The 24,297-nt window shown below is 38.9% G+C and overlaps 1 protein-coding gene across 1 annotated transcript in view; it reads left to right on the forward strand.

Annotated features, from left to right (window-relative positions):
• The window catches only part of ncam2 (neural cell adhesion molecule 2), a 467,141-nt gene that overhangs the window by 376,071 nt on the left and 66,773 nt on the right, over positions 1–24,297 (forward strand). The window contains exons 6-8 of the mRNA XM_063005428.1: positions 3,338–3,455; positions 10,865–11,025; positions 18,787–18,932. Coding sequence (XP_062861498.1) covers positions 3,338–3,455; positions 10,865–11,025; positions 18,787–18,932 — 425 coding nt within the window. The remainder of the gene's footprint in view (positions 1–3,337; positions 3,456–10,864; positions 11,026–18,786; positions 18,933–24,297) is intronic.

The raw sequence follows: 24,297 nt of genomic DNA on the forward strand, positions 1-24,297 counted from the left end.
ACAAGTCTATAAGACTCGGTTGAAGTACTGGCGACGACGCAGACGCCGAGCGCACCGGTGCCGCATGTTCTTCTAAATAAACACAGTTTATTGCAAAGCCGTTTCAGCGTCCTTATGCTAATAACAAACTGGTGCTGATGTGCAGGAGATTGGGGATTTCTTTATTTGTGAAACCAGTATGAAAGTACAACTTTACCAAATCATGAACATCCCTCATTTTAACACAAGGAGGTTGCTATGGCCATAATATTTCCACTTTAATCTAGAAATCATTTCAACTTTAATCTCAAAATCATTTCAACTTTAATATCAAAATCATTTCGACTTTATTCTCAAATAATTTTGATTTTATTCTCAAATCATTTTGACTTTATTCTCAAATCATTTTAACTTTATTCTCAAAATCATTTCAACTTTATTCTCGAAATAATTTTGACTTTATTCTCGAAATAATTTTGACTTTAATCTCGAAATCAAAATTTATACGACTTTAATCTCGAAATCAAAACTTATGCGATATAAATCTTAAAATCATTTCGACTTTATTCTCAAAATCATTGACTTTATTCCCAAATCATTTTGCTTGAATCTCGAAATCAAAACTTACACGACTTTAATCTTGAAATCAAAATGTATACGATTTTAATCTCGAAATCATTTCGACTTTAATGTCAAAATCTAAATTTATACGATTTAAATCTCGAAATCAAAACTTATACGACTTTATTCTCTGAATCATTTTGACTTTATTCTCGAAATTGAAACTTAAAAAAAAAAATTTCTTTAAAGTGACCTTAATATTCCTTTGTAAAAATGAAATAATTCACCATAGATATTCTTAGTCTTTTGTTCTTAAAATCATTGTTTATGCTTATAAAATACATACAGTTTAATCATATTTATAAGTACAAATAAAACAGACATTGTGTGTTCATTTGAATAGAAAAAATATTAAAGAAGATAATAAAGTGGTTAAATACCCCACAACTTTTGTTAATGATCCATCACAAAAATAAAATCTTAACCACCTCTTTATCCTAGGATAGCAATAGATCTGGGTTTTCCAATGCAATACCCCATCCCAGACAGAACAGCGGCAATCCATTCTGTGTCTTTGACCATTAATCACGTCTGTGTGTACATGCCCAACTGGCTGATAGCATCACTGCTTATCAAAAACAATTAACTCAAACCGAAAATATATTTAGTACTGTTTTCCACATCTTGTTTTTTTGCATGCACAGTCATCCTCATTAAATCCCCTGCAACATGCCCACTGACTATAAATGCAAAAGATTTTGTCCTGAATTGTTTTAAACAAGAACATAAGACCTATTACATCTGTATCTAGGACAGATATCAAAAGAATCCGTTCTTAGAACAAAGCACAATGCACTTTCAGACACACTGATTATAAGTAGGACTGAACCTCGACTGTGACGGTGACGACTTCCATCACTGACAGCCCTCACTGCTGCCAGCTGATCTGCAATCACATGTTTTAAATAATGCCTCTTATCATCCCACAGCCTACCTGCCACGATTTTCTTCTAAATTTCTTTTTCACAGTCATACATCAACAACTGCCTGCGTTTTCTCCCGCATGATAAGTAAAAGAAGATTGGTACAATTTAAACAGGCCCGCAGCAATTTGGACATTTTTGAAAAAATCGCATTAGGTGTATTCTGTTAAATAAATAGTGTATTTATGGGGGTCTAATGGAGAGGGAAAGGGATGTTTCAGCTGATCTGATATGCTGCCAAGCCAGGCTGAAAGTGACCATGAATAAAACATCCTCTTAATTTAATCTTTTTTCCCTAGCTCATACTCCATTAAATTATATCTTTAATAGAGCATAATTTAAAATGACACCTGTTTTAGATAGCGCATCCTCATCTATTCTCTATCACAAACAGCCTGAGTAGAAAGACAAAAAAAAAATGTGGATAAATAAATAACAGAGTGGGATGAATGTCCCTCACATTATTAATTTACAACCCCAAATCAGAAAAAGTTGGGACAGCATGGAAAATGCAAATAATAAAAAAAAACATTTATTATTAAACATCCATTCCTGCTTTTCAGGCCTGCAACACATTCCAAAAAAAGTTGGGACAGTAAAGCATTTACCACTTTGTAATGTTGCCATTTCTTTTTCACCACACGTTTGGCACCGAGGATACCAAGTGATTTAGTGTTTCAGGTTTTATTTTGTTCCATTCTTCCTGCAAACACACCTTAAGATGTGCAACAGTACGGGGTCGTTGTTGTCGCATTTTTCATTTCAAAATTCTCCACACATTCTCTATTGGGGACAGGTCAGGACTGCAGGCAGGCCAGTCCAGTATGTGGTTTTGCAATGTCTTGTTAAAAAATGCATGGACGTCACTGGAAAAGATGACGTCTTGAAGGCAGCATAAGATCTTAATGTACTTTTCTGCATTAATGCTGCCATCACAGAAGTGTAAATGACCTTTGCCAAGGGCACTGACACAGTCCCATACCATGACAGACCCTGGCTTTTGGATTTGTTGATGATAACAGTCTGGATGGTCCTTTTCGACTTTGGTCCGGAGCACACAGTGTCAATTTTTTCCAAAAAAAGACCTGGAATGCTGATTCATCTGACCACAATACACATTTTCACTTTGTGATGGTACATCCTAGATGCCTGCGAGCCCAGAGAAGTTGATGCCACTTCTGGACATGGTTAACATAAGGCTTCTTTTTTGCACAGTAAAGTTTTAAGTGGCATTTGTGCATGTAACTCTGTATTGTAGTGCTTGACAAAGATTTGCCAAAGTAATCCCTCACCCATGTGGTTATCAGCTATTGTTGAGTGGCTGTTCTTGATGCAGTGCCGTGTGAGGAATCAAAGATCACGGGCATTCAGCTTAAGCTTGCGCCCTTGGCCTTTATGCACTGAAATGAAGCACCATGACATACTGGAGCTCATAACCTTTGCAGACTTTTAACTTCACAGTAAATACACTGTATATTACACTGATTATCAACTTTGTGTGTTGCAAGATTGTGGGGAGCAGTGTTAGCTCAGCTGTTAAGATGTTAGACTACTTCTTAGGTACAAAGTTCCAGGTTCAAGCCTCACCAGCACTAAGTTGCCACTGTTGGGCCTTAAAGCGAGGCCCTTTACCCTCAATTGCCTGAGCTGTATTGTCACAGTTGTTAGTGGCTTTGTATTAAAGCATCTGTAAAATGTTGTAAGTGTATGGCCATTAGCAGCAAAGAATGAAACTGGAAAATAATTTTATATGGTTATTTATTTTCACTGTGTGGTTATAATTGATTTAAAAATCTTGTTACGTTTCTCCACAGTTCCACCAGTGCTGTCTGTGCCTCAGCAGTCTTTCAATGCAACAGCTGACTATGGAGAATCAGTGACGTTTACCTGCAGGGCTTATGGCTCTCCAGAACCTGATGTTACCTGGCACAGGTATAATGCACTACCAGCATCATAGCATGGACAGTTATTTAATCTCACATACTGTAGTTGGTAGAAACATATGTAAGGACAACCTGTTCACATGTAAACAGCGACATGATACAAAATAAAGCAGGGTAAACAAAAACGTTCCCTCACTATATTAGTAAAAATGGAAATCATACAAATAATCTGATTAAAGTAGTGAGATTAAAGAGGTATCATACACAGTCGAGTAACTTTCGGTAGCTCATGAAGAAAGTGATCATGTGTCGTGATCTGGCTTGGTAGGTAAATGCTATTTCTCTGCATGCACAACACACACTAACACACCACCACCATGTCAGTGTCACTGCAGTGCTGAGAATCATCCACCACCTGAATAATACCTGCTCTGTGGTGGTCCTGTGGGGGTCCTGACCATTGAAGAACAGGGTGAAAGCAGGCTAAAAAAGTATGTAGAGAAACAGATGGACTACAGTCAGTAATTGTAGAACTTGTAGTGCTCCTATATGGTAGGTGGAGCTGATAAAATGGACAGTGAGTGTAGACACAAGAAGGTGGTTTTAATGTTATGTCTGATCAGTGTATATACCTCGTTGCTGTCAAGGGTAAAAGTACCATGGGTAGAACTGTCTTCCCTGGGGCGGATGTGATCTTCCAGCAAGACAATGTGACATGTCACATGGCTAGAAATGCCCAACATTGGTTGGAAGAGCATTACCAAGACCTCCAGCTACTACCCTGGCCGCCTAATTCCCCAGACTTGAACTCATTTCAGCATCCGTGGAACCACCTCAATCGTCGTGTTCGCTCTATGAATCCTCCCCCCACACCCTCCAGCAGCTGTGGGATGCACTGCAGTCAGCATGGCTCCAGACACCTGTGACAACCTACCAGGACCTTACTCCCAGCCCGTCTAGCTGCTGTCCGTGCTGCACAAGGTGGTTGCTCTGGATATTAGCTGGTGGTCATAATAATGTGACTCGACTGTGTAAATTACCTATGTTATGCTTTCAAATTTGTGGCAAGAATTGGGGAAGGCTCTTTCTTGTTCCAGCATGACTGCCCTGTGCACAAAGCAAGGTTCATAAATACAGTGAGGAAAATAAGTATTTGATCCCCTGCTGATTTTGTAAGTTTACCCCCTTACAAAGACTTGAACAGTCTATAATTTTTATGGAAGGTTTATTTTAACAGAGAGAGACAGAATATCAACAAAAAATCCAGAAAAAAAAACATTAAATAAAAGTTATAAATTAATTTGTATTTAATTAAGGGAAATAAGTATTTGATCCCCTACCAACCAGCAAGAATTCTGACGCCCACAGACCGGTTATGTGCCCATGAGGCACACAAATTAGTCTTGTCCCTTTATAAAAGACACCTGTCACAGAATCAGTTTCTTCTGTTCAAATCTCTCGACCACCATGGGCAAGACCAAAGAGCTATCAAAGGACATCAGGGACAAGATTGTAGACCTGCACAAGGCTGAAATGGGCTACAAGACCATCAGCAAGAAGCTTGGTGAGAAAGAGACCACTGTTGGTGCGATAATTCGAAAATGGAAGAAATACAAGATCACAGTCAATCACCCTCACTCTGGAGCTCCATGCAAGATCTCACCTGGTGGGGTAAGAATGATTCTGAGAAAGGTGAGGTCAGCCCAGAATTACACGGGAGGAGCTTGTCAATGATCTCAAGGGAGCTGGGAGCAGAGAAATGCTGGATATGACCCCAAGAACACCATCCCCACCGGGCATTTCTCTGCCTCCAAACACGGCGAGTGGAGTTGATGCCAAAGAGCTCAATTTTGGTCTCATCTGACCATATCACATTCTCCCAAGCTTTCTTTAAATCATTCAGGTGTTCATTGGCAAACTTCAGACGGGCCTGTACATGAGCCTTCTTGAGCAGAGGGACTTTGCGGGCACTGCAGGATCTCAATCCATTACGGCGAAGTGTGTTACCAATGGTTTTCTTGGTGACTGTGCTCCCAGCTCCCTTGAGATCATTGACAAGCTCCTCCCGTGTAATTCTCAACTGACCTCACCTTTCTCAGAATCATTCTTACCCCACCAGGTGAGATCTTGCATGGAGCTCCAGAGTGAGGGTGATTGACTGTGATCTTGTATTTCTTCCATTTTCGAATTATCGCACCAACAGTGGTCTCTTTCTCACCAAGCTTCTTGCTGATGGTCTTGTAGCCCATTCCAGCCTTGTGCAGGTCTACAATCTTGTCCCTGACGTCCTTTGATAGCTCTTTGGTCTTGGTGGTCGAGAGATTTGAATGGAAGAAACTGATTCTGTGACAGGAGTCTTTTATACAGGGACAGGACTAATTTGTGTGCCTTTTGTGCACATAACCGGTCTGTGGGGATCAGAATTCTTGCTGGTTGGTAGGGGATCAAATACTTATTTCCCTTAATTAAATACAAATTAATTTATAACTTTTATTTAATGTTTTTTTTCTGGATTTTTTGTTGATATTCTGTCTCTCTCTGTTAAAATAAACCTTCCATAAAAATTATTGACTGTTCAAGTCTTTGTAAGGGGGTAAACTTACAAAATCAGCAGGGGATCAAATACTTATTTCCCCCACTGTAAATGGTTTAAAGAGTTTGGAATGAAGAAACTCCAATGGCCTGCCTCGACCTCCAATGGCATTGACATGCGGTCACAAATTCTTGCAGGCACACTCCAACTTCTTGTGAAAAGTCACACACATTTTGGCATAAGATAATAAGTCAGTGATGGTGGGTTGAAAAAGAAAAGAGCAATAATACATTCAATTTCTGATTAAATTGTGTTTCTTTTATTTAAATACAGATAAGGTACTTCTAATGTTAATCTTTGGAAGTACAACAAAAAATACAGGCTAATATGTTTATGTATTTAAACACTACGGATGCATCTGAAATTGCATGCTTCCATACTGAACAGTACGCGAAAGCAGTACGCGAGAGCGGGTAGTGTGTCCGAATACATAGTGTTCATTAAACAGTACGCGATAAGTACCCGGATGACCTACTGCATAGCCATTTTTGAGTACGCAAACACTGCACACTACAAGACCGATAATATATCCCATAATACAATGGAGCTGATAGATGAGAGAAAGTAGTAGAGTAGTAAAGTTAAAGTAAGATAAAAATTAAAAATGTTATGATTAAGTAGAACCCTGAATAACGTTACGAGTAGTTTTGTGGAGAACGACAGAATTAATTTTGTCTGATTTTAAAATTGCTATAACTGTGGCGATGTGACGTCATGCATCACGTGACGTTGGTAGGATAGCGGACGTAGTACGCCTGAGTTTGCATGCATACTGCACACTTGCATACTGAAAGAGCTTACTGCTTTACCGGATGAGCAGTATGCACTGTCTGGAATCTAGTATTTACTGTATAAGTATACAGTAAAGCCCAAATGATTTCCGTCATGTTCATTGTCTGCTTCATCCTAGTTAGGACTGTTGTAGTTACACTGAATGCAAGGCAGAAATTCATACTGGACACTAAACCACTCATGTGGAGAACAACAAATGCTCACACCTTCGTCTGAGTTTGCGTGCATACTGCACACTTGCATACTGAAAGAGCTTATTGCTTTACCGGCTGAGCAGTGTGCACTGTCTCGAATTTAGTACGTACTGTTTAAGTATGCGGTTTCTGACACAGCCCACATGATTTCCGCCATGTTCACTGTCTGCTTCATCCTAGTTAGGGCCGTTGTAGTTACACTGAACGTGAGGCAGAAATTCATACTGGACACTAAACCACTCATGTGGAGAACAACACATGCTCACACCTTGACCTAATTACTCAAACCTAAAGGGCGAACTAGTGTAGCCAGTCATTTTTTATGTTATTGGGAGGTGTGAAAAATCAGAGTACCCAGAGAAAACCTACCCACATAGGTGGTGTAAAACTCCTCACAGTGACAGGAGGCTAGGTTTGGTATTTAGGAAACATGCTGCTGTGCGCCAGCTGGGATAGCTAATATTAACTACTATCATCAGCCACATTACTTTTTTTCTTTTTTATTATCATTATGTTTCGCATTTTTATTTATACTTTATTACTGTTGTTTAAAAAGTTATTCAAATGATAATTACAATTGAAAAAACTGATTAAGGAAATCAAATAAATTAAATTAAGTACATTACTCGTTTTCACCTGCACAGCTATGAGATTAAATCTGGTCTGTGATATCAGCTATGGTCTAATTTTTCACACAAATGTCTTTCCCTACATGAAATAAAACATATGGGATTTAATTTCATTTAATTTAAGCTTTGCAAATTAAACACTGCTGGGAGACTGAACAAAAGAAGTAAAAAGTCACAGCAAAGGAGCCATAATGACACATTTCACCTATAATGTGTGGGCTTGGAGTGACAGGCGACCCAACATGTTGATTACAGGCCCTCAATCACTGTAATTACCTCTGCTGAGATTGGCGAGGGAGGGAGATGAATCTGATCGGTGCCAAGCAATGATGCGTGCTGACCTTTAATGAATGAGTCTAACCAAACGCTAATGGACACACTGAGACATGACAACAACACCACCAATTATAGTACGCCTGCTGAAACCTGCACTTTAATTGTGTTTCAAGTTCTTTTTTTTTTTTTTTTTTTTGTTGTCAATTGGAAATTTGAGGTGTGAAATATTTGTTTGCAAATTAGATTTTTGTAATGCGGTTTGATTAAGTTGTTTTTATTTTTATCAAACAATATTACAATGACAGCACTGTTCCACCTCAATCATCCTGCTGCAGCGAGTCAAAAGTTACATACACTTGTATAGGACATGCATGTTAAGAACGTATAGGGATTTACAACCCCAAATCAGAAGTTCGGACAGTATGGAAAATGCAAATAAAATGAAAATGCAGTGTTCCTTACATTTACTTTGACTTTTATTTGATTGCAAACAGTTTGAACTCAAAATATTTCATGTTTTGTCTGGTCAACTTCATTTCATTTGTAATAAATACCTGCATTCCTGGATTTCAGGCCTGCAACACATTCCAAAAATGTTGGGACAGGGGCAATTTAGAGCTAGTAATGAGGTAAAAAAAACTACATAATGATGTTATTCCAAACAGGTGTTCTTCGGACCAAAGATGAAAAAGACCATCCAGACTATACTATAAGTCTAAAAGCCAGGGTCTGTCATGATATGGGGCTGTGTCAGTGCCCTTGGCAAAGGTCATTTACACTTCTGTGATGGCAGCATTAATGCAGAAAAGTACATTGAGAACAATATATGCTGCCTTCAAGACGTCATCTTTTCCAAGGACGTCTATGCATTTTTCAACAAGACAATGCAAAACCACATGCTGCACACATTACAAAGGCATGGCTGCGGAAGAAGAGGGTACGTGTACTGGACTGGACTGCCTACAGTCCTGACCTGTCCCCAATAGAGAATGTGTGGAGAATTTTAAAACAAAAAATGCAACAACGACGACCCCGTACTGTTACACATCTTAAGACATGTTTGCAGGAAGAATGGGACAAAATAAAAGCTGAAACACTAAATCACTTGGTATCCTCGGTGCCAAAACGTCTTTTAAGTGTGGTGAAAAGGAATAGCAACATTACAAAGTGGTAAATGCTTTACTGTCCCAACTTTTTTTGGAATGTGCTGCAGGCCTGAAATGCAGGAATGGATGTATTAATAAATGAAATGAAGTTGAGCGGACAAAAAATATCAGGTTCATACTGTCTACAATCAAATAAGAGTCAAAGTAAATGTAAGAAACTGTTTTTTTTATTACTTTTTCTAATTTGTAAATTATTTCTGCAGCTGTTCTTTTTGGTGACAACTGTGTTGTTGACAAAAGGGTTACAAATTAAATTTTATTTTTCAAAAAACACTAGTATTTGGTATTTTCTATTCTTTTAATCCTTTATTTAAATACAATGAAATTACATTTTAATATTTTTGCTGACCAACTTTAATGTACTTGATTGTAAATATAAACATACCTTGTTAAAACAATGACAAAATAAAAGTGAAAAGTTTTAGATATTCCACAATAAGCAGGTGAATTGCTCTGGCTAACTAAACTTTTCAAGGCAGTAAAGATTGTATTGTCACCAACCTTTTGTGTATTTGTGCTTTTCTTCATATTATTTACCGGTTGTCTATTTATTTTCCATACCTAATGCCAAGTTCACACTACATGACTTTCCAAGTCGTCAGATCGCAGTACAGTTCACAATACACAACTTGATCTCTTGTAATCGGGAGTCTTTTAAGTCATTGTGGATTTTATACTACACGATCTACCATCAGGAGGAATCTCAGACGAGTCTATCTGGTCTCCCAAACTACGTTTTGATAACTCATGCAAGAAGTGACAAGGGGTTTAATGATGCCATGTCCAAAAATGCACGTCAACAACAAGCGAGCAATCAAAGTTGTTTGTGCGCTGATGTGCAGCATAAAATCAAGTAGGAAAAATAAATGAATCCGAGTGGATTGGGCTACGCGACCAGCAGGGATTGTCTCTTGGAGGTTAATAAATATTTTTTTTGCAATGCATTGTTGGTATTATGGTTTGCCATGGACGATAAGGTCACAAATACTGTAAAGCTTGTGTGTGTGCCAATGAATTCTAATAGAAAATATATTATGCCTCTGTCCCACGTTTTTACACTCCTCCCCCAGGTTTCCCCCCGTATCTTGCATTCTCATTGGCTGTAGTTCGACATAGCACTCGCTGCCACTCGCAACCTGCTCACAATGCCTTTCTCACTACAGAATTTTAAGTCGCCAACAGATCCAAATATTTAACATGCTAGATATTTTACTTCAGTCTGCCAGCAATCACTGAGTGCTCGGCGAGCCACTCGGATTGAGGTGTTTAACAGTTCACACACAGCAATTTAGAGCCGAGTTTCGAGCCCTAAACGAACGCCGAGTTGCGTCTGAGCCAGCACATCTAGCGGCGACCAGTCGGCGAGCGAAAATCAGGGCAAAAATCATGTAGTGTGAACTAGGCATAAGTGGGTTCCTATGCATACTCCACTCCCCCAACCCCATAACCTGCAGAAGATGAATTAGCTACTTTCAGCAACTTTTCCCCTAAAGTTGAGTGACTGAGTGACTAAATAAATGTTTGGTTTCTTTTGTTTCGCAATTAATGAATTGCTGCCCTGTTATTAAATCAGAATCAGAATCAGAATCAGAATCGGGCTTTATTGGCCAAGTATGCTTACACATACAAGGAATTTGTTTTTGGTTACACAGATGCTTGCAGTGCACGAAAAATACAATACAGACAAAAATGAATAAATTAATAAATATATAAATCTCTTTAGGTTAATGTTTCTGTGTTTGTGCTTTAATAGTAAAGTTTGGTGGTGTTTACCAGACTGAGACGTGTCTTTGTGTTTTGTCTGGCAGGAAGGGAGCAGAGCTGCAGGAGTCAGAACAGTATGCAATGCGAGCCCGTGGTACTACACTTACTATCCACAACATTAAACAGGATGATGGTGGCTCATACACTTGCAAAGCTTCCAACAAGGCTGGGGAGGTGCAGCGGGAGATTTTTCTCAAAGTATTTGGTGAGACATTATTAAAAACCTTTATTTCATACACTTTATCTCCTGTTAAATGTCAAAACTATTTAATGTATATTTAATATATTAATATAAATACATATTTTATTGTTTCTTTAAGTAGCAGCATATATTAAACTGTGTCTAATAACAGTCTCAAAAACTCCCAGATCTAAAGCTGCAAAAGTTTTTATTGAGAAAAAAAACCCCCAGAAGTTCAATAAACCTCACCTCAGTTTGAGTGATTAGTTAAATATTAGACAAAATTGAAACTTCCTACTTGACATTAACCTGATGCGAACCAAAGCCTTTATCCAATAAACACAAGATCTGGTGATGCAGCTGAATGTGCTAATTCTAAAAACGTGCTGGATCCCTAGCTAATAGAGATATGATGTTCTTACAAACCAAGCTGTGGTGTTAAATAGACAGATTTATTTTCTTCTCTTTTTCTTTTCTCAACCTCCCACATCCAGCCCTCCAGTGTGAACCGTTTCTCTTCTATAAACAGACTCCTAAATTATTTAACGCAAGAAGTGACACATTGTTTATGGCCAAGAATTTCAATTTAGATTTCCATGAAGCTGCAAAGCATCCTAGCAGATTATTTAGATAGCACCTTGTCGGCTCATGTAAATCTATGGAGATTTATTCTGTAGTCATCAGAATCCTTTCAGAGTGCAAGCAAAAGGCATTCATCAAAGAGCTTGTTACACTAAAGCCCAGCTATTGCATGAGAGTTATTTTGCAAAGGGTGATGGGAAAGGTAGTTTATTAAGTATACGAAACCACCAAACTGGATCTCACGAAATCCTTAAAGTTATTTTATATCCCTGAACATTTTAGTCATCGGTTTGTAACGTATGGGCTAAATGAGACAAGAGGGGGACACACAAACAAAAATTTACACTAACAAATGCCCTAAGCTAAATGCTAATCTAAATGCTAACACTAAACATACATGAAACCTAAATGCTAAATCTAATCTAAACACCAGAAACATAAACCTAAACAATCCTAAACCCTATGCTAAGCTAACACTTGCTAACAAATAGTGATGCCATTCTTGAATCTGAAGCTTCGAGGTGTGTGTTAAAAAAAAAAACCCAAAAAAAAAAAACACGTTGCTTTGAATCACTGTGTCGATGCTTGATTCGTTCTACACCGATCACGTGACCAATGACGTCCAAAGCTTCATTTCGGCACACAACCACATGACTGCTTTATTACTGTTTAACGTATTTTAATAGAATACATTACGTTATTCAGCCATCAAAGTATTCTGCCAAACCATGAATGTATGTACACCTCAGCAATGACATTTTGAAGACCTGCACAACAATTTAGTTTTATCAGTTGCTTTTATTTAAACATCAAATGTCATGTTTTTTAATGCGCTGGAACACAGTTTTAAAAGCTATAAAAAAAGATCCCTTGTCCACTAGATACACAAAGCACTTTGAGTATGAAGCTTCGAGTAATGAACCTTTTTCGTTACAGTTAGGAGGAAATCTTCAGTGCTTTAGAAAGCTTCGGTTTGCCATCACTACTAACAAAGAACATGAACAAGACTAACATTTAACAAAACTACTGAACATGACCTAACAAGAACATGACAAAACCAAAAGCATGGCGAGCATGGCGATCATGACAAGACAAGACAAGACAAGACAAACCAAGACAAGACAAACCAAGACAAGACAAACCAAGACAAACCAAACCAAACCAAACCAAACCAAACCAAACCAAAAGCATGACAAAACAACATGCGCATCACCTCAAAATCATGAGAAGTTTAGCCTCCACCAAATGACCCCCAGCTGCTCCCTTAAATACCTTCAGCATTTCACCTAAAACGAGGAGCAGCTGTGGCTCATTGGTTTCAGTCCGATCAGAAGAGAGGAGGCGTAGGCTTAACAGCCTAAACAAACCTTCTCCAACATGTGCTCCTGGAGAGAGGGCGTGGCATGTAAACATGAGCAGAAGGAGCACAAGGAGGCTTGATTCCTGACACTGTTTAATCGATGGATATTAATTTTATAGCTTCTACATCACATATTTATATTTTACATATAAAGACCGCAGTGACACTGACATAACACTCATAACAGCACTCATAACAGCACAACACACTAACACACCAGTGTCACTGCAGTGCTGAGAATGATTCACCACCTAAATAATACCTGCTCTGTAGTGGTCCTGTGGGGGTCCTGACCATTGAAGAACAGGGTAAAAGCAGGCTTTAACGATATGTAGAGAAACAGATGGACTACAGTCAGTAATTGTAGAACTACAAAGTGCTTCTATATGGTAAGTGGAGCTGATGAAATGGACAGTGAGTGTAGAAACAAGGAGGTGGTTTTAATGTTATGGCTGATCAGTATACTGTACAGTGTATATATATATACAGTATATATATATATATATATATCTGTGGAAAGGCTATTGACTTACTTTAAGGCTATTTTTTTTTATTGTGCAACATGTCTAAAACCTTAAACATACATTTAAATTGTAAGATTTTACTTAAGGGGAGTTTCTATAGTATTACATAGCACCAATATAAGCTCTTCGTGACAAAGCTTCATTATTATTCCAAGGGCAACACTAGTCATAAGGATTGATGTTGCTTTTTCGGGCAAGTTGACATAGATTTTCATTTTACATTTCTGTTATGGAAAGTATTTGGACATCTGACCATGACCTTGGTGGACACCCTATTTCAAAAACAAACAGTTTTAAAATAGAACAGAGGCACATTTACATTTCACATTCAAATAGAGTGATATGTATGTAATCTTTTCAGCAATAACAGTAATCACTGTTTTTAAAAGACTTCTCACAAAACTAGTACATGGGAATTTGTGCCCATTTAGTCAAAAGAGCCTTTATATGCCCGGGCACTAATGTTATGCAATAAAGCTTTAATTGATGTTCCAGTACCTTCCAAAGCTGATCAGTGGGGCTGAGGTCAGTGTGAAGCACATGATTTCCTGTATATATTATTGATTTGTTACACATTAGCAGTTGCTGTGGCTAAATCAGGACCTAGAATGAGTGTCCCAATACTTTTTGTCCATATAGTGTATGAAATCGACATAAGTAAATATAACAAAATGGTCTGTGATGTGTGATTAAACTAAAAAACATGATCTCTTGCCACTTGCATGACATCCACACTGGCTGAGGAGGCCCTCAAAATATCACATGACTGCCTGGGCATGTGTAAAGTCACCTGTTGCATTTTACTTGCTAGTTGCAGATTCTTACAAAGAGCTTAGCATGTACAGAGGACCATGCTATTCTCCCTGTATTTCTCCACCACTTGAATTAGCAGCAGCTGGGAGTTGTTTTCCCATCTGTCCATCCTATCCTCAACTAAAGGACTTAACATCCTATAGTTTTATGATATTTGCTCTGTTATCTGGGACTCCAGCATCTCTGAAACGAGTAACATCAATACCACAAGCCACCCTGTAACCAGGATCTGGTGTATCTGGATATATTATTATTTACACATTATAAATATACATGCTTGTTTTAGCCAGGCACTCAACAAGAGGATTTAACAGCCCATAGTTTTAGGACATTTACTCTGTTATCTGGGACTCCAGCATCCCTGAAACGAGTAACATCAATATCACAAGCCACCCTGTAACCAGGATCTGGTGTATCTAGATATATTTTTATTTACACATTATAAATATACATGCTTGTTTTAGCCAGGCGCTCAACAAAAGGATCTAACAGCTCATAGTTTTATGATATTTGCTCTGCTATCTGGGACTCCAGCATCTCTGAAACGAGCAGCATCATTACCACAAGCCAGCCTGTACCCAGGATCTGGTGTACACCGATCAGGTATAACATTATGACCACCTTTGTCATATTGTGTTGGTCCCCCTTTTGCTGCCAAAACAGCCCTGACCCGTTGAGGCATAGAGTCTGACACCTTTCTATCAGAACCTGCATTAACTTCTTCAGCAATGTGAGCTACAGTACCACACGGGCCAGCCTTCGCTCCCCACGTGAATCAATGAGCCTTGACTGCCCATGACCCTGTCACCGGTTTACCACTGTTCCTTCCTTTGACCACTTTTGAAAGACTGTCCACTGCAGACCGGGAACACCCCACAAGAGCTGCAGTTTTGGAGATGCTCTGACCCAGTCGTCTAGCCATCACAACCTGGCCCTTGTCAAACTCGCTCAAATCCTTACGCTTGCCCTTTTTTCCTGCTTCTAACACATCAACTTTGAGGATAAAATGTTCACTTGCTGCCTAATATATCCCACCACTAACAGGTGCCGTGATGAAGAGATAAGTGGTCGTAATGTTATGCCGGGTTGGTGTATCTAGATATACTATTATTTACACATTGTAAATATACATGCTCGTTTCCCTTGCTACCACCCTTGAAACTCTTGTCTGAATATTTTTTTATATCTAAAGAATGATTATGTTTGATTGCTTTTCTTTTAGTTTACTAAGTACTACTGAATAAAGCAATTTATATTTCAAAGTGAAGGCTTCTCTTTATGCAGCCAGCATAATCAATGTTGCACACTAATGAAGCCTGTCAAGAATGCAAACCTACACAGTTTCAGTGATTTATCTTCAACAGCAGGATCACTCTAGTAAAAGAATCCTTTTTAATGTGTCGAACAAGTTTAAAGCTGAAAACAGAACTGCACAGTTGGATATTTTATGCTGTTGAGATGAGATAGATAAAAATCAGTAGTCCATGGTTTGGACTTTGCTTGTTTTGCGCTATAACTGTGAGCTGTGGGACAGCAGCTCTTATGTATATTTATTTAGAAAAGCAATGTGCCGCAGCTACTCTTTTATATGGTTTCTGTTGTACAGTACATCAATTAATAATAACTGTCACTCGAATATTTTTTTGTTTATTTCAGCATTGATGCTTAATCAATTTTCCCCACTGTCCACACTGAAAAAGAAAAAGTTGGGACAGTATGGAAAATGCAAATGTAAGAGTTTCTTACATTAACTTGGACTTTTATTGATTGAAGACAGGATGAACCTGAGATATTTCATGTTTTATCTGCTCAACTTTATTTCATTTATTAATAAACATCCATTCCTGCATTTCAGGCCTGCAACACATTCCAAAAAAAGTTGGGACAGTAAAGCATTTACCACTTTGTAATGTTGCCATTCCTTTTCACCACACTTAAAAGACATTTTGGCACCGAGGATACCAAGTGATTTAGTGTTTCAGCTTTCATTTTGTCCCGTTCTTCCTGCAAACACGTCTTAAGATGTGCAACAGTACGGGGTCGTCGTTGTCCTATTTTTCGTTTCAAAATTCTCCACACATTCTCTATTGAGAACAGGTCAGGACTGCAGGAAGGCCAGTTCAGTACCCGTACCCTCTTCTCATGCCTTTGTAATGTGTGCAGCATGTGGTTTTGCATTGTCTTGTTGAAAAATGGATGGACGTCCCTGGAAAAGATGACATCCTGAAGGCAGCATATGTTGCTCTAAGATCTCAATGTACTTTTCTGCATTAATGCTGCCATCACAGAAGTGTAAATGACCTTTGCCAAAAGCACTGACACAGCCCCATACCATGACAGACCCTGGCTTTTGGACTTCAGGCATGAAATGTAGGAATGGAGGTATATTAATAAATAAAATGAAGTTGAGCAGGGTTCAAACCGTCTGCAATCAAATAAAAGTCAAAGTAAATGTAAGAAACTCTGTGTTTTTTTTATTACTTGCATGTTCCATACTGTCCCAACTTTTTCTGATTTGGGGTTGTATGATTTTATGGCCTCACAATTGGTAAACAACAACCATATTTACTAATGGACTCTCAAATTGTTACATGTGTCTGTCAATCAAGTGCGATTTACAGATCAAACACAACTGAGCTCTCCAGTCCCATCTGCCAACCAAACTAGGCAGCGCAGAGGGATAGAACACACAGGTGATTGTCAACTATTGGAAGTTGACAGATCAGCATGCTACTATGCCTCCCTGTCCTTAGCTGAGGGACACATCTCAGAAAGTGGAGCAGCTCTTGGACGGTTGCTAGCATTTCTTTACAAAAAGGAAAACTTTGTCTGGCATTTTTGTCTGGAGTTATTGCTAAGTTATCCTTCATTCATTTAATTCATTAATTCAAGCGTAACTTGTATTCACCATGGTTGTGTATGTTTCTTACACTTTTCAATTAACAAACTGTGTATGGATGGTACCAAATTTAGGAGTATAACAAAAACATATGTATCTATAGTTATTTATTTACTTTAACAGTAGTTTGCCACATCACTCCATAAAAAAGCATCCAGCAAAACTGCATCAGAAGTTGGGCAGAACTTTGCACACTTCCTCACTATAGCCTGTTGCCATCAATATTTTTCAAAGCTTTGGTAGATGAATGGAAACTTCAGATGGTTAAGTTGAAGTATAACAGAGATACCTTAAATTGTCACCCATTCTCACAGTAATTTACTTGTTAAGAAAGTACAGGTGGAGCTTCAGTATGACCACACATCATTTTTGCATTTACATATATGGCATTTAAGTAAAGCAGTTGTGGCCCAGTATAATTTGAGCAATTGAGGTTTAAGGGCCTTGCTTAGAGGCTCAGCAATGCCAATGTGACAGTGGTGGGCTCGAACCAGCAACCTTCTAATAACTACTCAAGTACCTTTACTGCTTAGCTCCCTCTGCCTTAGAAGTTACAATTAGGAATACATACAGTACAAGAAATTGACGCTTAAGGGCCTTGCTCAGCGGGTAAGCAGTGTCAGCGCGGCAGTGTGAGCTCAAACCAGCAACCTTCTAATAACTACTTCAGTATTTTTACTGCTGAGCTCCCACTGCCCTAGTTTTTGGTGGCATTTGGTGGATTCTTTAAGCCAGGGCAAGTTACAATTAGGAATAAATGCAGTACAAAAAAATTGAAGGTTAAGAGTCTTGCTCAAGCGCCCAACAGTAGCAACCAGGCTGTGTTGGGGTCTAGAATTACCCTTCAATTGCTGGTTTAGTACTTTCAGCTACTTGCCCTAGAAAGAAGGAATGTATAAGACAGACATACATACATATGGGACAGTGGTAGCCTAGTGGGTAGAGCTTTGGGCTATCAACTTAAGGGTTGAGAGTTTGAATCCCAGCTTTGCCATGCAGCCACTGTTGGGCCAGGCCCTTAACCCTCTCTGCTCCAGGGGCGCAGTACAATGAATGACCCTGCGCTCTGACACAGGCTGGGATGTGTGAAGAAAAATTACGTTGTACTGTACACCTGCATATGTATATATGACAAATAAAGGCATTCTATTCTACCTTGTCCTGTTCCACGAACTGCCAAACTATTTATTTTGTATTATGTGTATCATGCAGCCTGCTGGCTTAATCTAAAATGCTAGCCTAAATAACATGGACATGATCTGTAGGTTGTTTTCTATGATCTTGACATTTCATTTGAAATGAAACAACTATTTGAATTAACTATTTAATTCAAACCCCTCGCTGTGTTTGTGTTTTACATGTATTTGTATTTATGTGCCACAATCTGTAAAATAGCATTATTCTCATGTATTCAGCCCTGAGTCTTTTTTTATTATTATTAATATTTTCTTTACAGAATATATATCACAAATGTTCTTAGTTAATGCTCATGTGCTTACATATTTAGTTTGTATTCAATACCTTTAATTTAGTTTGTTTTTCTCCTCTATCCTATGACCTGGTTGTCTCTTCATTATATTGTGTGCTTTGTTTATCTCGCCATGTAGTCCAGCCACATATCACTAAGCTGCGGAACGTGACAGCTGTGGAGGGCAGTGCTGCTATGATATCCTGTAAAGCAGAGGGTGAACCACTGCCTGAAATTTCCTGGAGAAGAGCCAGTGATGGACAGAGCTTTTCTGATGGAAACAAGGTACCCCTCATATTCCTAATCGGTGCAATTTATATAATACACAAAGTTTAATTTGTGCGAGCAGAGTATACTCTCTTGGTCCTTAGTTTAAGAATTAGAACTAATCCCTAATGCGGAGACCAGTGTGTGACTCTACATGTGTGAGACTGGCCTCACATGCAAATCTACCGAAGTATGGGCAAATAAGATGGGGTCGGTGGACTGCGCATGTGTCAGGCGAATATACCCTCCTCGGATGCAATGGGGGTCCACAGCAGTGGAAGACTACTTGGCTATGCTAAAATTGGGAGAAGAGGGAAGACATTCCATGAATAAAATAGGTGAAAATAGGAATTAATTAATTTATTAATTCTTGTCTTGGACTCATCTCAGTCATTGGTCTTCCAGAAAATTCTGTTCTATCTTTTTTTTAATCAAACTGCTCACTAGTCAGTTGTTTATTTGTTTGAACACACAAGTCATTGATAAATCAACTACTAAATCTTAATTATGTCTTTTGATGTATTTAGCCAAAGAAGCAGGTACCAATTTGGGCAAATTATGTGTTAATTTCTTTGCTGAAGCAAAAGATTGAAGCATTTAGTTAAAAGTAATAATAAATGGCTGCTCAGGTATCGAATCTCAGCTCCGCCTGCCAGCTAGGCTGAGCGGCCACATGAACAACGATTGGCCTGTTGTTCAAGTATGGGTGGGATTAAGCCAGATGGGGTCTCTCTCTCATAACAAATGCAATTATGACCTCTGCTGGCTGACTGATGGTGCTCTCAGGCTCTCAGGGTGTGTCTCTCCGTACACAGTGTTGGGCTGCACTGCACTCGTCAAAGTGTAGGTGATAAGATGTATACTGCATGGAGGGGGCGTGGCTTACAACGATTGGCCTGTTGATCAGGTATGGGTGGGATTAAGCCAAATGGGGTCTCTCTCTCATAACAAATGCAATTACGACCTCTGCTGGCTGACTGATGGTGCTCTCAGGCTCTCAGTGCTCTCAGGGTGTGTCTCTCCGTACACAGTGTTGGGCTGCACTGCACTCGTCAAAGTGTAGGTGATAAGATGCATACTGCATGGAGGGGGCGGGGCTTAGCTTTGTTCTCTTCAATCAGAGCATGGATCGGCATTGGTGGAGAGGAAGCATGACGCAATCGGGCAATTGGACGTGCTAAAAGGGAAAAAAAGGGGGAGAAAATGCAATAATAAAGTAATAATAAATGAATAAATAAATAATATTGAGTATAATAGGTGTGTTTGTGCAGACTGAATAGTAAAATATGAGGGTTCTTCAAAAAGTTTCCGCACTTTTAAAAAAGTTATTAAAAATTTATTAAGAATTTCAAAAGCAAATGACATCACTTTTCTACAGTCACATTCCAATGCATTTTTCCAGCATCGTACCAACTTTTTAATGCCATCAGCAAAAAAATTGTTTTGGTTGAGTGCGTAACCACTGAAGCACCACTGCTTTCACATCATCATCACATGAAAATCTTCTTCCCCTTAAAGCTTCTTTGAGCGGTCCAAAAAGGTGGAAATCAGATGGTGCTGAATCTGGACTATAAGCTCCCTCTCAGTCTCTCAGACACAACCAATTACTGCTCTTCCCACCCTCACGGTTTCCAACGAAAATATAAAAGTGCGGAAACTTTTTGAAGGTCTCTCGTATATTAGCATAGTTAGAATACAAAATAAACTGACCTTATGTTAAGAATAACATATGAATTATGAAAGCATGTATAACCCCTTAGGACATTTTGTGGTCTTGGACTTGTCTTGGACTCATCAAAGGTGGTTGTGACTACAGCCCTATGTAAAGCATGAAAATATAAGCTTGCCTGATGTTAGAATGCAAAAAACAATTAGTAGTCGCTAAGGCCGCTAAGGCAGTTGTAGTCTAGTGGTTAAGGTACTGGACTAGTAATTAAAAGGTCATTGGTTCAAGCCCCTCCAATGCCAGGTTGCCGCTGTTGGGTCCTTGAGCAAGGTCCCTAACCCTCAATTGCTCAGACTGTATACTGTCACACTACTGTAAGTCGCATCTGCTAAATGCTGTAAATGTAAATGTAGATGTTCTAATTATTTCATCAGAGTGCTTGCTGTGCACCCATACAGTGTCTGCACTGCAGGTCTATTTTCTATCTCTTATTTTTTCATTTGTGGGGGAAAATGCTTTATGCAATCATCTTCTTCTATATGAGCTCCAGTCCCTGAACATATATACCAATCCTGTCATTGCTATTAGAGCATATGAACCTAAAAGCCCCAAAGAAACCCTGCACTGTGCTTACCACCCGCCCTGCCTAGCCCTACTTTGAGATAATGTTCAGACATGCTGTGCTGAATCAAAATTGGACCTGCGTAATAGCTAATTCAACAGGGACGTCCAGTCCAGGAACATGACAAGAGGAGGACCTGTCAAAAGCATAAAAGACCAGTTGTTAGGCAACTACAATAGAAGTGAATGGAGTTGCTCTGAATTGAAGTTGCCCATGGTGCTTTCACTGGGTCTCATGAAAAGCCTTGGCATCATAATTAACCTAGCAGCAGCTTCTCGACAAGAAATTAAAATAGTCTGTGAGTAGGGTAAAGTTTTTTAGAAAGAGGAGGCGTTTTATCAGCCATAACATTAAAACCACCTCTTGTTTCTACACACATTGTCCATTTTATCAGCTCCACTTACCATATAGAATCACTTTGTAGTTCTACAATTACTGACTGTAGTCCATCTGTTTCTCTGCATGCTTTGTTAGCCCCCTTTCATGCTGTTCTTCAATGGTCCGGACTCTCCCAGGACAACTACAGAGTAGGTATTATTTCGTTGGTGGGTCATTCTCAGCACTGCAGTGACACTGACATGGTGGTGGTGTGTTAGTGTGTGTTGTGCTGGTATGAGTGAATAAGACAGCAGCGCTGATGGAGTTTTTAAGCACCTCAATGTCACTACTGAACTGAGAATAGTCCACCAGCCAAAAATATATTCAGCCAACAGCGCCCCGTATGCAGCAACCTGTGACCACTGATGAAGGTCTAGAAGATGACCAACTCAAACAGCAGTAATAGATGAGCGATCGTCTCTGACTTTACATCTACAAGGTGAACTAACTTGGTAGGAGTGTCTAATAGAGTGAACAGCGAGTGGACATGGTATTTAAAAACTCCAGCAGCGCTGCTGTGTCTAATCCACTCATACCAGCACAACACACACTAACACACCACCACCATGTCAGTGTCACTGCAGTGCTGAGAATGATCCACCATCTAAATAATACCTGCTCTGTGGTGGTCCTGTTGGGGGTCCTGACCGTTAAAGAACAGGGTGAAAGCAAATTAAAAAGGTATGTAGAGAAACAGATGGACTACAGTCAGTCATTGTAGAACTACAAAGTGCTTCTACATGGTAAGTGGAGCTGATAAAATGGACAGTGAGTGTAGAAACAAGGAGGTGGTCATAATGTTATGGCTGAACACTATACTTTTATTTAAACAGATCTCTGAAGGAGTGGCTAAATCAAAGATTAATAAAATTGCAAGAAAATACATACAAAACAAAAAAACAGGCAGACGCTGACAGACACAATTAAGCAGTTAACATTGTGACCTTAATTCTAGGTGAGGGTGGCATAATAAAAATATCCAAGTGACCTTCAAAGAGGGTTATTACTAAGGCATGAATTTCGACTGCGGTTGAAAGTGCACAGTCAGTAACTGTGATACTCATGAATCAATGCTGCATAAAAGAAAAAAAATGTTTTCTGTGACTAAATGTCAAAGAATCACACATTCAAACAACGTCTCAAATACCGTTCTTAGAGAAGTGGTCTTTTGCAGAATGTCAAAGCCATTTTTTTCTTTTTTGCATTAGAAATTGTTGTAAATTCTACGCTATGACCAGATTTGAACCCAATGTTGCACCTAGAGAGTAGTAATGAATAGTGCATTGTCATTACATGCAAGGTTAAGATGATTTGAGCATGTGCAGAGGAGGAATGAGAAGTATTTCAGGAAAAGGGAGCTGAGGATGGAGAATAAGACCAAAGAGGAGGTTTATGAATGTGGCATAGGAGGACATTCAGGTGGTTGGGGTGACAAAGGACTGGGATATATAGAGTCAAATGATCCACTGTGCTGACCCCTTAGGGGAGCAGCAGATAGAAGAAGAAAATTTAAAACACAAACTGAGGTTAGAAATGCTTAGGAAAATTAGTGTCCATCAGTGGCCTGTAGAGCTTATGAAAAGCTATCTTATTACCTATGTTATTAAAGCTGTGTTATTACCTAATTAATATTGTTTTCATCCCTTATGTTATCCTTTTAGTTATGTACTTTGTTTGAGAGTATTTCTTACTTTGGCTTGCAGTCAATGTTCTAAATATCATTACTGAAAAGACATGATTCATTATTGTTTCAGAGGATGATTTTGGGTGGCTTTCAATAGCACATAGACCACATAATAAAGCATAAATCAGGTTAGAATGAGTTAAGATCTAAATGACAGAGAACCAACCTGATATCTGAATTTAACTGCTACTCCAATAGCTGATAAAGGATGCATTGTCCTTTAGAAATCTGATTTCAAGTGACCTCCAGGCATAGTCTGACAGCCTGCTGGTGTGGTACTTTATTTCTTTTTTACTTTCTAGAGGCTTCTATTTATTGTAGCATTTATTTAGTAATAAAGGTACTCAGATATAATTTTGGATATCCTTTATTGTAGCCATGTGTATAAGCAACCACAGACAGTAGAATGGGACTTATTAAATAGCCTAGTGCCATTCATCATAGCACTTGGTACTGGAATAAGAAGGCCACCTTTCTAGTTATCAACTGATTTCTGTTATGGTCTGCCACGTCAAATATAAGTCCTGTTACTGTGAAGTGGAAATCTCCTACCCAACCACAGCTCAGCCTTAAAGCTTTGGCCCACTCAAGCTGATAAGAGAATCATATAGCATGAATATTTGCTCAGAAACAAAATTCACAAAGGCAGTTTTTAATCTTGGGAGTGGAACCAGACATATGGTCACCTAAGATGCACATGGGGTTGCAGGACACTTCTACAAAACTGTTAATGTAGAGTTAAATCTAACATGTTGACTGGGCTTGGGAAAGGATTGGGCTTGGGAAAGGAATGGGTTTGGGTCGCAATAAATGTTGAGCCCTTAAAATTGGGATCACTGGCCAGTAAAGGTTAGCAAACCCTATACTACAGAGTTCCATTGACACTGAAACTGTTTTGAAAACAAATTACCTGAATTGGTTTTGCATAGCTAAGCAGCATCACAAAAGTGTATGATTACCATAGACAGTGCCAAGTATTGGCCGGAGTAATGTAAAGCAGACAGTCTTTGAACACTGTGGCAGTAAAAACATG

Source organism: Trichomycterus rosablanca, chromosome 12 (genome assembly GCF_030014385.1).
Source record: "Trichomycterus rosablanca isolate fTriRos1 chromosome 12, fTriRos1.hap1, whole genome shotgun sequence".
NCBI lineage: Eukaryota > Metazoa > Chordata > Actinopteri > Siluriformes > Trichomycteridae > Trichomycterus > Trichomycterus rosablanca.